The sequence below is a fragment of the Leuciscus leuciscus genome (genome assembly GCF_965113295.1).
Source record: "Leuciscus leuciscus genome assembly, chromosome: 24".
Classification (NCBI taxonomy): Eukaryota; Metazoa; Chordata; class Actinopteri; order Cypriniformes; family Leuciscidae; genus Leuciscus; species Leuciscus leuciscus.
In genome coordinates this window covers 20,262,856-20,279,235 of record NC_138723.1, presented here as the reverse complement: position 1 = coordinate 20,279,235, position 16,380 = coordinate 20,262,856, and the positions used below count along the sequence as shown (strand labels likewise).

At 38.3% G+C, this 16,380-nt stretch overlaps 1 protein-coding gene across 4 annotated transcripts in view; it reads left to right on the top strand.

Moving 5' to 3' along the window:
• Positions 1 to 10,984, top strand: part of robo3 (roundabout, axon guidance receptor, homolog 3) — an 81,631-nt gene extending 70,647 nt beyond the window's left edge. For 2 of the 4 annotated variants that reach the window (XM_082158251.1, XM_082158249.1), the window contains 12 exons: positions 258 to 435; positions 674 to 901; positions 1,309 to 1,348; positions 1,451 to 1,590; positions 1,712 to 1,987; positions 2,426 to 2,570; positions 4,820 to 5,041; positions 5,781 to 5,965; positions 6,136 to 6,240; positions 6,332 to 6,505; positions 7,955 to 8,094; positions 10,212 to 10,984. In XM_082158251.1, coding sequence (XP_082014377.1) covers positions 258 to 435; positions 674 to 901; positions 1,309 to 1,348; positions 1,451 to 1,590; positions 1,712 to 1,987; positions 2,426 to 2,570; positions 4,820 to 5,041; positions 5,781 to 5,965; positions 6,136 to 6,240; positions 6,332 to 6,505; positions 7,955 to 8,094; positions 10,212 to 10,223 — 1,845 coding nt within the window. In that variant the 3' untranslated portion in view covers positions 10,224 to 10,984. Of the gene's footprint in view, positions 1 to 257; positions 436 to 673; positions 902 to 1,308; positions 1,349 to 1,450; positions 1,591 to 1,711; positions 1,988 to 2,425; positions 2,571 to 4,819; positions 5,042 to 5,780; positions 5,966 to 6,135; positions 6,241 to 6,331; positions 6,506 to 7,951; positions 8,095 to 10,211 lie in introns of all 4 variants that reach the window. The other 2 variants (XM_082158250.1, XM_082158248.1) reach the window with 1 other exon arrangement.
• The last annotated feature ends 5,396 nt before the right edge of the window (positions 10,985 to 16,380 follow it).

The following is a 16,380-nucleotide window of genomic DNA, read 5'->3' as shown; positions in this document are numbered from 1 at the left end:
ACCGTTCCACCCCTAATATATATATATATATATATATATTACAGTAATGAAAATGTTTTTGTTTTTTTTATTGTCATTAAAAATGTCACAATACATAAATTATGAATGGTGCGAAATGTAAGCTTAATTTTCTTTATGCAAAATAAAATGCATTATATTTTTTATTTTATTATTGTTTTCGGGGTGAAATATGATTGCAGATGTGAGTCCGACCTGTGTTAAGTATTTTTCAGTTTCTTAGTCTCATCTCGTTTCAGGTTTGGTGTTTGGGAAACGACTCTCAGACACGCTACCACATCAATCAGACGGTGGACGGGAACGTGCTGACCACTTTATTAAAAGGGCTTCTACCCGGCGTGTTGTACCAGGTGGAGGTGGCGGCAGTCACCAGCGCAGGAGTGGGCGCTCACAGCCAGCCCGTATCTGTGCTTATCAGTGAGTGTTCACTGAAAACACAGCCCTGACTGTTAAACTGAAAGAATTAAATTGTGAAATGCTTGTGGAGTAGAAGTACAATTTTTTTTGTAAATTCTCTTTGATTGCTTTTTAAAGCCCCGTTCTGAGAATAAATTGCTTAATTCTTTCAAATAAGCTGAGTCCTATTAAGACATTCTGACTGAGTAACACTTTGATCTGTCTTTGCTCTCTCTTTCTCTCTTCCCCTCCTTTTCAGAATTGCCCGCAGAGCAGCCCACAGTCACAGGTGGAGGCAGCGAATCTGACGAGAATGTAAGTCTGGCTGAGCAGATCACAGACGTAGTGAAGCAGCCTGCCTTCATCGCAGGCATTGGCGGAGCATGCTGGGTAATCCTTATGGGATTCAGCGTGTGGATCTATTGCAGACGGAAGAAGAGGAAAGAGCTCAGCCATTACACGGCATCATTTGCATACACACCTGCAGGTATGCGCAGCGTACACATATCACACCTAAAGAAACATTTAGCAGAGTTATTTTAGTACTGTTTATATACTATTATAGTATTTATTCATATTTAGAATTTTAGCCTTTTATATTTAATTTAAGAAGTAATTTTGTGTTTTTGCCATTTTTATTAGTTTTTGTTTTTAATTTCTATTTACCTTAAATGTATTTTTATTTCAGTTTTAGTAGTAAGTTAGTAACAGTAAGTTTCCAAGGCAACATTTTTAATTTTCTTTTACGTTTTTCTATCGAATATTTATATTTTATTTCATTTTAGCTTTATTTCAATTAACGTACCTTAGTTTTAGTTAACAATCACAACACTGACATTCAGTCTTAATGTCTTAATTTATGCCTGTGGTTGAATTCTGTTATATTTTTTACAGTTGGTTTTCCACATGGAGAAAGTTCTGGACTTAACGGAAGGTAAATGGCACTTTTAGCCTCTTAAGCATCAATTCAGTGTAAATACAGACACATTTTAGATTCTATACTTAATGATATTTTTTTATATGTCTGGTTATGCAGGCCTGGTATGCTGGGTACTAACATGGGAAATTACCCATGGCTGGCTGATTCTTGGCCAACTACTAATCTTGTTCACAACGGGAAAGACTCTGTGAACTGCTGTACGTCTAAACATGACACCCCGGAGAGATACTATAATGGTAAGACTCGCTGTTATAGAACAACACCACCGGCTGTACTGTTAAATTAATTTAACACTAAGTTTCCACAGTACAGAGTCTTATTAATTAAACCCTAATTAATTTACCATCGTGTCCTCAGAGGCGGGAATCTCTAATTACCTCAACCAAAATGAGAAGTACAGTGCAGACTCCAACGAAGGCCCCATCTACAGCACCATTGACCCCACCAGCGAGGACCTGCGCAGTTTCTCTGCTCCGTACTCTCAACACACCACGCCCTACGCCAGCACTCCCATCATGCCTTTCACCAACCAGGCGCCCTGCAGCCCTGAACAAGATGGCGGCCATTGGATGGCTCAGCCTGGAACCTCCAATGCTCAATATGCCCAGCCAGACCGCTCCAAGACTGATAACGGTATCTCATAAGTCTTATCTGTTCCCTTCAGTGCTAGTATGAATGCTTTGCTTGGCTGAATAAGAGTTTTATTTTATTATTATTATTGATATATTATTATAGAATTTATTTATATTGAGAATTGGCTTTTATTTGTAAAATTTCAGTTTTCATTTTAATTTTGGTTTTAGTAATTGTATGTACTTTTGTCATTTTTATTCTTTTTTATATACATATATATTTCTGTTTAGCTTTAATTTATCTTCAGTTTTAGTAATTTTAGAACTTCAACTAAGTTTCCTTGGCAAGTTTTTCTATCTAATATTTACATTTTATTTTATTTCAGTTCAGTTCAACTATTTTTTTATAATTTTAGTTTTAGATAACAATAGCAACACTTCTAAATTAAGTCTGAATTGTGCTTTTTATGTTCTTCACAAATCACTTGTTTTTCTACAGTAAAACAACCAAAGCAGAAGTTGATGGGGAAGCCAGTAAAAACACCATCTCTCAACTGGATGGATGCATTGCCACCTCCACCCCTCTCTGGAGATCTGGATGAGTGTGAGGAGGAAGACGATAACGAACTAATCCAGGACATGGGGTAAAATTCACTGGAAGGCTTCAGATTCATTTCAGTTCTATGACAGCTGGACCTGCCTGATAAATACAGTTTTTAGCATTATAAAAGTGTTATTTTGACATTATACTATTGGTGATTTGACATGTTATTTAAACAATCTTGACAAAAACTTACAGTCTTTATTCATTTAGGTAGGAGCTAAACTAGTAGAAAATAGCTGCCCAGAGAGTGTTCCATCAGGACTTTGGCAGACAAAACAAGTCTCAAGTCTCACCCCAAGTTCTTACACACGCTTTCAGCAATTCATTTTATTTTTTAACTTCATTTCCATGTCTATGTGTCGACATCTTTTACCAATTTGCAGCATGTTGGCTAGCTGAGACATGGGCTCATTTAGCTTTCTGGACAAAGTTTTGCTGATTGTTCCAGGAACAGTCTCAAAATTCGCAGGGCCGGATCAGTTTGATTGCTGTTGACAAAGCTGTATATGGAGGCTAACAAAGTTAGCTATATGCTACTCTTGAGTCTGGCCTGTTTCCTCATGATGGCCTGACTGAATTATGTTTTCTTTTCCTAGTCTGTATCACATTAGTTCCTTGTTAGTAAAGCTCGCGGTCAGCAGTAGCCGCAGTGTGCTCCGGCCGCAGGCGCTGACGGGTAAAGACGCTTTTATTGCTTTCTGCCGCCACTTGAACCCAATGGATGCCCGTGAGGGGCACTAACGAGGGCGAGTCACATTAGCCGCAGCGGTTAACCAGCCCAGTGAGATCTGCGAATCCGATAACCTTGACATAGCCTCCCGCAGTAACCACATTAGCCAGTGACAGGTACAACCCTTCTCAAGTTTCTTCCTTCGAGCATTACATGTTAATCAGGGCACAAGAGTGCAATGCAACACTCACAGCCAGACTGGATTTTCATAACTAACCCTCAAATGTGTGATGAACTCTTGGATCACGAGCTTAACCTTTGTGCTAGCCCAAAGGCGAGAACATCAGCTCTGTTACTGAGTTATGACTATAATCTTAATAATTCCCCCTTCAGCTCAGCGAGGCTCAAGAACTCAACAAAAAATTCAAGCAGCCACGCCAAAAAGTGTGTAGGTGTCATTCAGCTCAGCGTTTTGCCCTCAAAGTGCCCGAGGCAAAACATTGAGTCAGTGTCACTCAAAATGCCACTGCATTAAACTTATTTTCCATTGCTCTTGCATGGATTGGTCCCACGAGAGCTGAAAGATCACGCATATTGTTATCTGGAGGCCAGGCTGTCTCATTTGACAGAACGGCAGCAGGAATCGATATGCCACCGGTTGCATTGACCCGATGATTACTGCAGCAGGCAATCATAATGAGTGTGCCGTGATTGATTTAGCACAGAGGTACTGGAGTTACTTAACCGTCTGATAAAAATGAGGGAATTTAGTTATAAAGCAGAAAAAAAATCACTTATTCTCCCACTCCAAGTGAGAAGGGCAAGTGAGTGATAAGAAAAGTTGATGTAATAGTTGTGTCGGGTAGATCATGTGCTCTGACATCAACTCAAGTTTGAGTCTTTTCCAAGTTCTGCCCCATTTCTTCTGTATCATTCGCTATCTGTTAATTTCCTCATAAAAAAATAAATAAAAAAGGAAAGTGATATATATATATATATAAAGTGATGATATACTGTATACTACCATTCAAAAGTTTGGCATCGGTAAGATTTTTAAAATGTTTTTGAAAGAAGTATCTTATGTTCACAAAGGCTGCAATTATTTAAAAAAAAAAATTGTAAAAATTGTAATATTGTGAAAATTTTTATAATTTAAAATACCTGAATTCTCTTTAAATATATTTTAAAATGTAATTTATTCCTGTGATGGCAAAGCTTAATTTTCAGCAGCCATTCGCCAGTCTTTTATGCTTATTTGGTGCTCAATAAACATTTATTATTATTATCAATGTTGAAAACAGTTGTGCTGCTTAATATTTTTGTGGAAACCGTTTTAGCCTTTTTAAAATAGCTAGTAGCCTTTCATTTACATTACAGCCCAGCAAAACATGAGTTGCTGCTTTTCGATGGCTAGTGGGAGCAAATTAGGATTTCTTATTACTTATTTTAGAATATTTAAAAAAAATTGTGTATGCAAACATGAGTTTTCAATATTTCTATTATTATAGTATATAAAAAATGTTATAAAAGATTTGTGAAGTTGGCTTTTTAGTCATATTTCAGGGCTGTACTTTGTTTATGGACCTCAAAATAATATCGAGGCTTTTCTCCTCACACAGGTCCGATGAGGAAGAGTGGTGTCCTCCTCTCCCAGAGAGGACCTACCTCATGGACGGCACGATGGAGGACGGTCCTGCTCCTCCCCTTAGAGGAGAGGCTCCTTCCCCGACCACGTCCTACAGCCACCAATCCACCGCCACCTTAACTCCATCTCCCAGAGACGATGGCCACTGCCACGATATACCACGCTTACACCAGCTCGAACAGACACAGATAGCACGGTGAGACACCCACATAAACTTTCAAATGATTTTTCAAAATATTTTATGCATGTTTTTTTGATAGGTCAGCATTTCAGTTATTATTTATTATTTTTCCACATAAATAGCATAAAAAGTTAATGGAGAGTTTGAGTTCTAAGTTTGAAGAGTTTGAGGTCAACACGATTTGTTTTTCTAAAACTGTATTTAGTGTATTTCAAAATATAAATTTGATAAGATGATGCATAAATGACGTTTATTTTATTCTAGAGGCAATGTTCACTTTATGACAGTTAATATCAGCAACCCTTTTGGAAACTGCTCTGCGTCATTTTAGTTCTCTGCGTTAATAGAATAGTTTATTTGTTTTCACTCTCTTAGGTGAATTTTTACAGTGCTGTTGTTTGTTCCTGCAGGAGAGAATATGTTATAAGAATAATTTATTCCTCTGCAGGGTCCATATTTGTAGATTATCACGGCACAGAGCAAATATTGAGAATCTCATTAAGCTTCCTTCTAGACTGCAGTTCTGCCAAGTTTAAAAAGATTATTTACTTTTACAAAGTGCTGATCTTGGCCTACTATGTTTTCATTTAATATGAGTGCCTATTATACTCTCCATGTGCCTCGTTGGCCCTGAAAATGCAGTTTTGAGTTAAAACAGAGATACATTGAGTGGGGTGCATTTTAGTTAGATATGATGTCATTTTCTAATTTTCTGTTCGTATTTCATCTTGTCAAACTTTGTTCTAACTGACAGTCGGTTGCCGTGCGGACCAGTGCCTGTGCCGCGAGCACCAAGTCCTCCTCTAACCCAGTCCAACCCAAACCTGTCGGCCAATCAGGAGTGTCCTGACAACACTGTGCCACACCGCTCAGTACATAAACGGGACCTGAGCCAAGGAGCTGCCCAAAGCGTAGAGAACATCAGCAACACCACGCCTGGTGTGTTTCAGTTTTCCATACAAACAAGTTTTAACAGAAATAAAATAACACTTCCATGCTCCCAGCAATATAAAATTACACACACTTTACAGATCTCCTTGGGTAGATTTTCTACCTAAAGCTACAATTGTTATTGTTTCATTATTGTCATGTCACATCCCCCCTTGCAGGTCGAGCGAGGCCCTCTGCAGACCACACGCCTCCTGGGCAGAAGTCCAAGGTGAAGAAGAAAACATCCAAGAGCGGTCAATACCGAAGAGATATACTGCAAGGCGGTGAGTTACTGACCAGGCCTTTTCCAGAGTGAAGTTAGTTAATCATTTATCCTGCTCCAGCATAGTTAACATGCTGGTCACATCTCTGCAGATCTACCCCCTCCACCAGAACCTCCCCCTGAGGATGAGATCCACTGTGCTCAACTAGGGGGATTCGAATGTGGGCAGACGTCCCTCGAGAGAGTGGGCAGCTCCCATTCCTCCATGGAGAGGAGAGAACAGAGCACACCCAATCGGAAAAACTCTTCTCATAGACGGATAGATGGTTAGAGAACACCTGATAGTCTTAAATGCTGTTATTCCTTTTTTTATACACATACACATATACACACACACATACACACACACACACACACACACACAAACACACACTTATGTGTGTGTGTGTGTATATATATATATATATATATTAGGGGTGTAACGATACACGTATTCGTATTGAACCGTTCCAAAATTTTGTTAGCAGTTGCCGTGACGCGACCACCGCAACGTTACCCAACATCAAATGGCAAACGTAATGAAAGCGGAACGAAACTGCTACTCATTATTTTGTGCTTCACGGACCGTTTATCAGATTGTACCAATGTCAGTGCAGCACAAGCCGATCTTGATCAAGCGACACTGTTCCTACACAGCGAGCGCTAAGAGATCCGGTAAAGAACGCATTTGAATTCGCCACAGAAGTAATAACATCGCTGCGAGATCTAGTGAGAAGCATTCACATTTCTCTGTTATTAACCATAGATCTCTATTAGATCAAACAGCACTGGCATGGAACCCAGGAGAAACATTGTGCGATGAATGAACTAGTTATAGGCTTTAAGTCCACAGATCAGCAACATTCACCATGGATTTAATGTAGTAACACTAACCGTAACCATGGAAGTTTGGCAGGAATAGTAAAATGCTTTCAAGTACGTCACACGTTTTTTTCCAGCACTTCAAAACTCAAGTATTATCATATTTAAATGTTATTTGTTATGTGATGACCTAAACATTATTTTTTCATCCTTCAAAGATTACCCCCATTTATAAAACTACAAGTTTCAAGTTGAAGGAAAACTCACACTTATTAAAATTATAAATATATATATATATATATATATATATATATATATTTTAAATCAAGGAAATTTCTCTGGTATTTCTTTCTTTTTGCTGTATCGAAAACGTACCGAACCATGACACCACTGTGTCGTATCGAACCGAACCATGAATTTTGTGAACAGTTACACCCCTAATATATATATCTCGCAAATCTAAAATGGGTTGGTCTGAAGTAGCTACATTACTCATAGGTGTGGTTTGGGCGTAACGTGCAATAAACCAATCAGAGCGTCTTCTTGGCTACATTATGGCCAAGCATGCGCCCTTAAAATAGCATCTGAATAACGCACCACTGACTTTAGACTAGGTTTTTCCTGGTCTGTGGCGGAATAGTTTTCTGAAACTGCAAAATAGCACCAGGGAACGTTTGCGCCGGAACATGCCTCCTCTTTTCGCTGAACCGCCCCCGGGAGCGCAAGTTCATTCCCTAATTTACCAACGTGCGTCTGTGGAGGGAAAAGTCTGCTGTGTGTCGGGAGCAAATAGGAAAGATACTTGCGTCGGTGTACAAAGTCAATTGCGCTGGGTGCAAGATAGGGCCCATACACTTTTTCAGTAATTTTTTTTTATACCCCTAACATGGTTTTGTTTATGTGCCTCTCAGCAGAGGATGATTTAATTCCTTACAACAAGCCCAACTTCCTGTCTCGCGGTCAGATGTCCAGCAATTGCTCCACAACAGGAAGTTCATCATCACGGGGGTCAACAGGATCACGAGGGCACGGAACGGGCAGGAAGAGAAATGATGTAAGACCTATTAACATTTCTCACACTACAGAAAATCATTTTCTTGATCAATATTTTTGTAAAAATGTTGAATAATCCTTAAAACAATATTAATATTTACAATTTACTGTACTTCATTAATAAAAAACACTTATGATTTATGAAAATAGTATATTTTAAGACTATATTAATACTTGTTTCAGAGAATATATTTATATTTATTTGAGTTAATTTAGTATTTGTCTTAACACATAAACATTTCTTTTTTATGCTTAAAACAATTGTTACACAGTTTTGCTGAAGTAAATCCATCTTGTTTAAGAATGTTTAGATATATGTACAGTAATACTGATTGTGTTTTTTAAAGAATATGCTCTCAAGATTTAATCCTCGTCCTCCCAAATCCTAACCCTAATCCCAAATCTTAAACATTAGCTGAGCTTAGTCAAACACAGGCTCACCAAACATGTGCATTAGTTTATCTTTTCTTAACACTCATTCATTGGTGAGACAGAATTGACTAAGTGTGGATGAGTCTAGACTGGCTGAGTCCATCTGGCTGTTGGGCACTTAATGTGAGTGTTGTGTAGAGCAGAGGAGACACAGTACTTTTAGCCAGCAATCAGACACTTCCTCTGAAGTACATTCCCCACTGCTCAGGGAACAGATGACCGAAGAGACTGCAACTGGCTGATCCGTCTGTAAAGTGCTTTTTTCTTCTCATATCAAACACTTGCACGATCACTCTTAAAATCAAGTTTTACAGGTCTCAAAAACAAAAAGAAGAGACTCTTAGAGAAAGTTGTCATATTCTTTCTTACTAAATGCTTTTTATTCACTAAAGAGTTCCAGCTCTAAAATCTAACTGCATGAAACCTGTTCAAAGCTGTAAAATAGCAAATATACCTGTAAAAAATAACCTGTGAACAGTCCACATGATTGTAATAAATAATAATAATTCTGCATTATCTGGTGAAAGTATTGCTTGTAATTAATAATAATAGTTATTGTTATTATTAATTCTGCATTATTTGGTTGAAGAATTGATGGTTGTAAATAATAATAATAATAAATAGTAGTAGTAGCAGTAGCAGTAATTTATTAATTTGCATTGTATTTGTAATCCTTTTACCATGGTAAAATCGCTAACATGGCTTATTGTGGTTTATTTTACATCTTTGCAATAAATAAATCACTCTCCCTGTGCAAAAATGTACAGTGGTGAAGTGGTGGCTGCATGTCGTGTAACTGAGTAATGTCCAAAAAATAGTGTGTCCAGAAATACCACAATACTTTACTCATATACTCATATACCACAATATTTTACCACGATACGTTTCTCACCATTTATTTGAGAAATCAAATTAGGAAGAACTAGTTGCATGGGCCAAAGTGGACCATAACACTTTTTGTCTTTTTACATTATTTCCATATAGATATGATTAGCTCTGTGATGGGCACTGGGTTACACACTCCATATGAGTAATCCACATAAAAATACGTCCACATAATCCATATGGACTAAAGAGTTTCCTCAGATGTGCACCCTCTTCTCAGGTTACCCCCTCTGGAACATAAAGGACAGGCCACATAAAAGAGGGCTTTACGTTCCCTGGGGAGGGAGTTTCGGGTTACCCTGTCCTGTCACGGTGGTTAGCGTTATCTTTCCAGTCGGACAGAGAGCGTGAATAGATGCTTGACGGAGAAGGGGTCTGCCTTTATTCTGTGTCCTCAGATCTTGTCACGTCCCATGATGGACAATCCCTGCTACATTAAGTCATCTATAGACATACCAAACCAAAAAGACTTTCTTTTGTCTTGAGAGAGGCCACAATTATTTGCTGAACAGGCCAGCTAAGCTGGTTGACCAGTTTAAATGACCAGTTAAAACCGTTGGTTACCACTTGTCTATATTTTAGCCACTTTTCACTTTCACACCATCTTACAATGGTGAAATTGCTATAATAACCAGCATTGTTCATCTAAAACCATCTTAGAATCTGGTTCAAACTGGTCTCAACTGTTTTTTAAGATTTTCAAATGACTCTATTTGCATCAAACGTTATTCTGTCATTTTAAAAGCTTGTTTATCTTTTGTTTTGTCACTCAGACTTTCTACTTTTTGTCTACTCTTTCAGGAGATGAGATAAGGGAAGGCTGTGAGACACATGAAGGTTGACTTGGGCATCCCTCCGTTTTTCGTTCGGAAACCGAAGAGAAGAACCGAAGAAAAGTGGATGAGTGTACAGATTTCAGAACGTGAATCTGGGACTTTTGATTATGTTATTAATTATTGTTATTATTGTTATTTATGACCTTCACAGGGGCATTTTTCATCACGCTGTCACTGTAAATAATCATCCGTTGAAGCTTTTTACATGGGGTCCAGATGCCTGGAAAAAAGAGTATATTGTATTTATACATGAAAGAAGAAATTAAATCATGTTAAAAGCTCCGATATTATAGATAAGTTAATGTCTGAATGTGCCAACCATGTAGAAATGTATACAGCAGCATTTCAAAGCATTATAATATTGCACTCTCGTTGTGTTGGAGAACAGCAACAACAAAAAAAATAGAAAGCACAATATGTGTTGTTTGACCAGCGAGCTAGACAGCAAGTCTGATGACCTTAACCCGGCCGAGGACGCTTCTGTCTGTCCGTCTCGTCTCCGTCTGTGAATCCCCATCGTTGCGGTCACAAGAGAATGTGGTCCCTTTCCCCCTTTCTTTTTAAAGCCAAGAGAGTGTCATTTGACGACTGTTGTGAACGATTGTATTTGTCTTTTTTAAGGAGTGTTTTGGAGATCGTGAGGAAATGTATTTCATTCAAAAACCAAAATTATGTTCCTTTGACTAACTTTTTGGTAGTCTTTGTTGTTTTGTATAAATAAAATAAAATACATTCTAAGCTATGTGTTTGTCTTGAAATCAATGTTTTTGAAAGTTATGTTGAAAATTTTACATAGAAATTAAAGGCACACTATGTAATTTTTCGCCACTAAAATCAAGTAGACGAGATTTTAAAAAAAAGACTAACTGCGATGAGCTGTATAACAATGATTCATTTTCCTTTCGATAAATGTATCCAAACAGTTGCTCACCTGATAACATAATATATTACAGCGTCTTTGGTATTTCCATGGTTTCTACAAAATAAATCCAGAAATCGAGGGTAACGCGGGTATGATGTAATTGAAAGGCGACGCACAGACATGGTACGTGTCCTGGTTAAAACTGCTTATTTTTCTGGATTTAAACATTATTAGAAACATTTGGGATAATGTAAGTAGCCCACACGAATCAATAAAATATATAACATTGTTCTAGTGGTTTTTGGAAATTTCGGTCCAAAAATCGTACATAGTGTGCCTTTAAGCCGAAAGTTTACAACAACAAAGACAAAGCTGGTCCGTGAACGTTAACAGCTGAGACCGTTAAAATCTTTGGTTCCTAAGGTTACGGCAGGCACATAGCAGCTACTTCCACCTGGTTGAACAGCCACTGAGGGGCGTGAAATTACCTCTTCCCGGGCAACACTGGATGCTGAGGAGATGGGGAAGAGGAATGAAGAAAAGTGTGGAGAAAGAGACAGTGAGTTAGATAAAACAAGTAGAGGGTAAAGAATGAAACAAAGAATGTGAGTCACTCCCACCTGACTAGCCTGAGGTGAGAAAATCAGAAAGAAAAATGGCAAATAAGCATTTAGATGAAAAGAAAGGCAGTGTGCATTTGTAGACCTTGAATAAAAAGGAGAATATAAATAAACAACAACATGTAATACATAAAGTAAGTCTAAAAATAAAGTAACCCTTAAACAAACCCTAACCATACTGTAACTCTATAGTACATGAAGTTACTCTTATTTGAGTAAGTACAATGTAACTACGTCACCTTTTAATGATGAGCAACCTATAATAATATACAGTATGAAACAGTAAACATGTAGTAATAGACTATAGGCTGTTCCATGCAGACGTGCTCACAAAATGCAAAATGTGTGTTTAAGTTATCATAACATATGCACACAGAAGTCCCCTTACGAAAAATAAGTAGCCTATAGCCTACTTCAAGTTCATTTTATTTAGTATACTTACTGTAAGTAAAATTCAAGTACATTTTAGTATGCCTATATAATAATATCAATGTACTAAAATAGCTACTTGTAGTGTACTGTTTCAATACTACTTGGGACTATATTGGCCCACTTTTTAGAGTATAAAATATACTTTTAAGTATAGGCTACTTTAAGTGTAACAGAAGTAACGTTTGAGTACACAACTAGTTTACAACTAAGTTTTTCGTTTGTACTGCAATTGAACTAAACGTTGTGATCTGAACAACAACCAGTCAGTGTAGACCTTATTCAGAGCAACATCATGACTGGTATGAAAGCAAGGCTGTGAGAGATAGACTTGAAGTGTTTTCAGTGGCATACGCTGCAAAAAGCTGTATAAAGCTCTTAGATCACTTATCATTTTCCACAACTCATATTGTCTGGGGTTTTTTGTCAACTTGAATTTCTTGGAAAGACATTTTTGCAGTGTTTAGTCAGCAGAACAACCCACAAAAAAAACCACATTAAATAACAGCACAACCCACTGAAGAGATGTAGCCTATCTATCCCTCACAGCCTCGCTTTCATTTACGTTAAAAGTCACCGATGGCTCTGCTGTGAATAAGGTCGTGATTACTTAAGGATTCACTAAAAAGAATTGTCTCATTTGATTCAATCGTTCGGTTTGTTTTTTGTCTACTAAACCGGGAGTCCACCGCTGATTGATTGTGCTGTTTCCTTTTTCTTTCTTTTTAATTCATAACATAAGTAATATTTAACCCATAAGAGTTATTCATTCTGTAATCGGACTATGATTATCGCACTGTATTAGCGGTTTTGCGCCGTCTCTGTGCAAAACTCTGTCACAGTATTATGGTAGAATGGTATCACGACAATAGGCTATCTGCAGAAAAATTCACATGCAAGAACCGTTAATGGAACCGAATGTCAATATTTTTTTTAACCCACAGAATTGAATAAGTTCCCAACTGTAATTCTGGAATGTTCATGTAAAGAAAAGAAGAGGAAGAAAAAGAAAAGAAACCTAACACAGGGGTGGCCACCTTCCTGAAGAGATTAGCTCCAACCTTAACAAACCTAAACCCACTAATCAAGGTCTGTGTGATCACTGGAAGATTCCATACAGATTCCTAAACATCTCTCATCTCAACAAGGCTGTTGATTTAAGAACATGATGTCACTTGGTCAACGTGCATGTAGGTACTCATCTGTGCTATTAAAGTTTTTAAACTTCAGTCCAAAATCCAGTCAAAGGTTCTTGTCATGATTATGGTGGATCACATGGCGGGTGCAATTTATTGCGAGATGTTGAGGGTACAGAGATCATCTGAGCTTTCACCTTTGAAGGTCTCCTTAGAATTCAAACCAAGTAGTCAAGACACGCACTCTTCCTTAAGTGGAAGCCCACTACCCATAAATCACCAGCTCATTCATTAGCTTTGTGTCAGTGGAGACACGCCCAGGAGGGCCAGAGGGGAGCGAAGCGCAGTCAAAATACCATTCTCCCATTTCCATGTTAATTACAGAACCCAGAGATGGATGCCTTCAACCTCATTGTTCATTTAATGTATGCAAAGCACATGCAATTGCCACATTAAAACCAAGAGGACAATGTTCAAACAAGCTAGTAAAACAGTGGCTTTGGCATTTGGCTTTGAAATCAATGTCAAGATGTTTTACGACAAACACCAGGTTAAATCGGTTGAATGCTCTTTAGAGACGAGAAAAGCGTGTTTAGAGTCGCACAGCTGCCAGGCTGTTAGCGAGGTACGAAGACTCATTTATGTGGCAAGTGAGCAATGTTTGTGCCTGTGAGATAAACTGAACCATCAGCCCGTGAGAGGTTCTTGAAAACGCAGTCAACTGTTTTGGTGTAATCTCTGCAATTCTTGACCAATTGCACAAAAACACAATTGCACATCTTTTCTCTCTGCGGCTCCAGTTGAACTGGCTTGGATTTGCATACCCTGCCTGTGGAGCGTAGGCTTTAGGGAACAGAAGGACCCTTGAGTTTAATCTTTCTCAGGGCAGATCTGGGTCAGTGAAGGCCAACAGAAGGCTGGATCCCATGGGGTCGGTGCAAAACACTCTTGCCATTTCTCATCTCCACACACACCCGCCTCTGAACCTCCGACTGGGCACAGGACCTCGGGTAAGGCCACTCAACTGGATGGCGCACGACGCAGGGGCTTTAATTTTCATTTAGTGTGTTGACGGATACGGACAAGAGAGATGACTCAGGTGTTTGACATTATTGTCAATTTGGCTGATAATTAAGAGCTGCGATGTATTATTACCTTGGAGATCTGTCCCATGTGCTAACTTCCTGGAAACATTTGGGGCTGACAGAACTCAGAAAGGGTCTGACAGAAATTTGGAGACAGCTTGGTTTTAAATTTCCCTGGCAAGTGAATTGTTAGTGGAACAACTGGAACCGTTCCTTGCCATTTGAAGAACCGTTCTGCTTGGCGGGGGAAAAGTGTCTTTTATTTCTCATTTGCAACTTTATATTCCACAACTGAGAGTTCTTTTTGTGTATTTGCAACTTTATAGAATTGCAACTAATTCTTACAATTATAACTTTATTTCTCTCTATTTCTCAAGTTTGTGACTATTCATTGTGTTTGCAACTTTATTTCTCATATTTGTAAGACTTTTGATCTAACAATTGTGACTTAATTTGTTGTATTTGCAACTATCATATTTGTTACTATATCGTATTTGCAACTTTATATCTCGCAATTACAACTTCATTTCTCATATTTGTGACTTTTTGCCGGGAAAATCAAAAGCATGTGAAGTTTACACGCGCTCCTGAGAGCTTCTGTTCCGCTCTATGTCACATGGAACGAATGCTTAATACAATGTTCAGGATTATGCCGAAAGAGCTACAGTTGTGGTCAGAATTATTGGCACCCCTGGTAAATATAATCAAAGATGGCTGTAAAAATAAATCTGCATTGTTTATCCTGATCTTTCAAAAAATTTGGCACAAAAATCGAACCTTTCTTTGAAGTAAAATAATTGAAAGTGGGGGGAAAATCACATTATGAAATAAACGCTTTTCTCCAAAACAAGTTGGCCACAATTATTGGCACCCATGTATTAAATACTTTTAGCAACCTCCTTTTGCCAAGATAACTGCTCTGAGTCTTCTCCTATAATGCCTGATGAGTTTGGAGAACACCTGACAAGAGATCAGAGTCCATTCCTCCATTCAGAATCTCTCCAGATCCTTCAGATTCCCAGATCCATGTTGGTGCTTCTTCTCTTCAGGTCAGCCCACTCATTTTCTATAGGGCTCAGGTCAGGGGGCAATGGCAGAAGCTTTATTTTGTGCTCAGTGTCACATGTTTGTGTTGATTTTGATGTTTGTTTTGAATCGTTGTCCTGATGGAAGATCCAACTTCGGCCCATTATAAGATTTCTAGCAGAGGCCATCAGGTTTAGATTTTTTTATCTGTTGGTATTTGCCAGAATCCATGATACCATGTATCTGAACACCAGGACCTCCAGCAAAAAAATAGGCCCCCAACATTAAAGATCCAGCGGTATATTTAACCATAGGAATGGAGTACTTTTTATCCCTGTTTGCACCAAACCCATCTAGTTTGTTTGCTGCCAAAAAGCTTTTTTTTTTTTCATCTGACTATAGAATCTGGTCCCTTTTGACGTTTCAGTCTGACAGTGACAACTGAATATGCTGGAGTTTGTTTTTGGATGAGCGAGGTGGATTGTTCTTGAAACCCTCCAAAACAACATGTTTGGGTTGTTTGAATTTATTTATTTATTTATTTTGGGCTTTCTGACCCCAAGACTCAACTAATCTCTGCAATTCTGCAATCCATCTGTGATCCTTGGAAAGCCTTTAGCCACTCAAACTCTCCTCCTCGCAATATAAACACACGTCCTCCTGGCGGGAAAATAGCTATTTCATACTCCTGTGAAACAAGAAGCCATAGCTAGACAATTTCATGTTCCTAGTCACCCTGGTGTGCTAAAAAAAAAAGGTAAATATTAATGGGAATATACTTCAGAGATATTTTACTCATAAAACATTCTAGGGGTGCCAATAATTGTGGCGAACGTGTTTTGGAGAAAAACATTTATTTCATAATGTGAATTTCCCCTTTACTAAAAAATGAATGGTTCGATTTTTGCGATTTTTTTTAACGAAAGATCAGAAGAATAAACAATGCATCTTTGATCATGTTTGCCAGGGGTGCCAA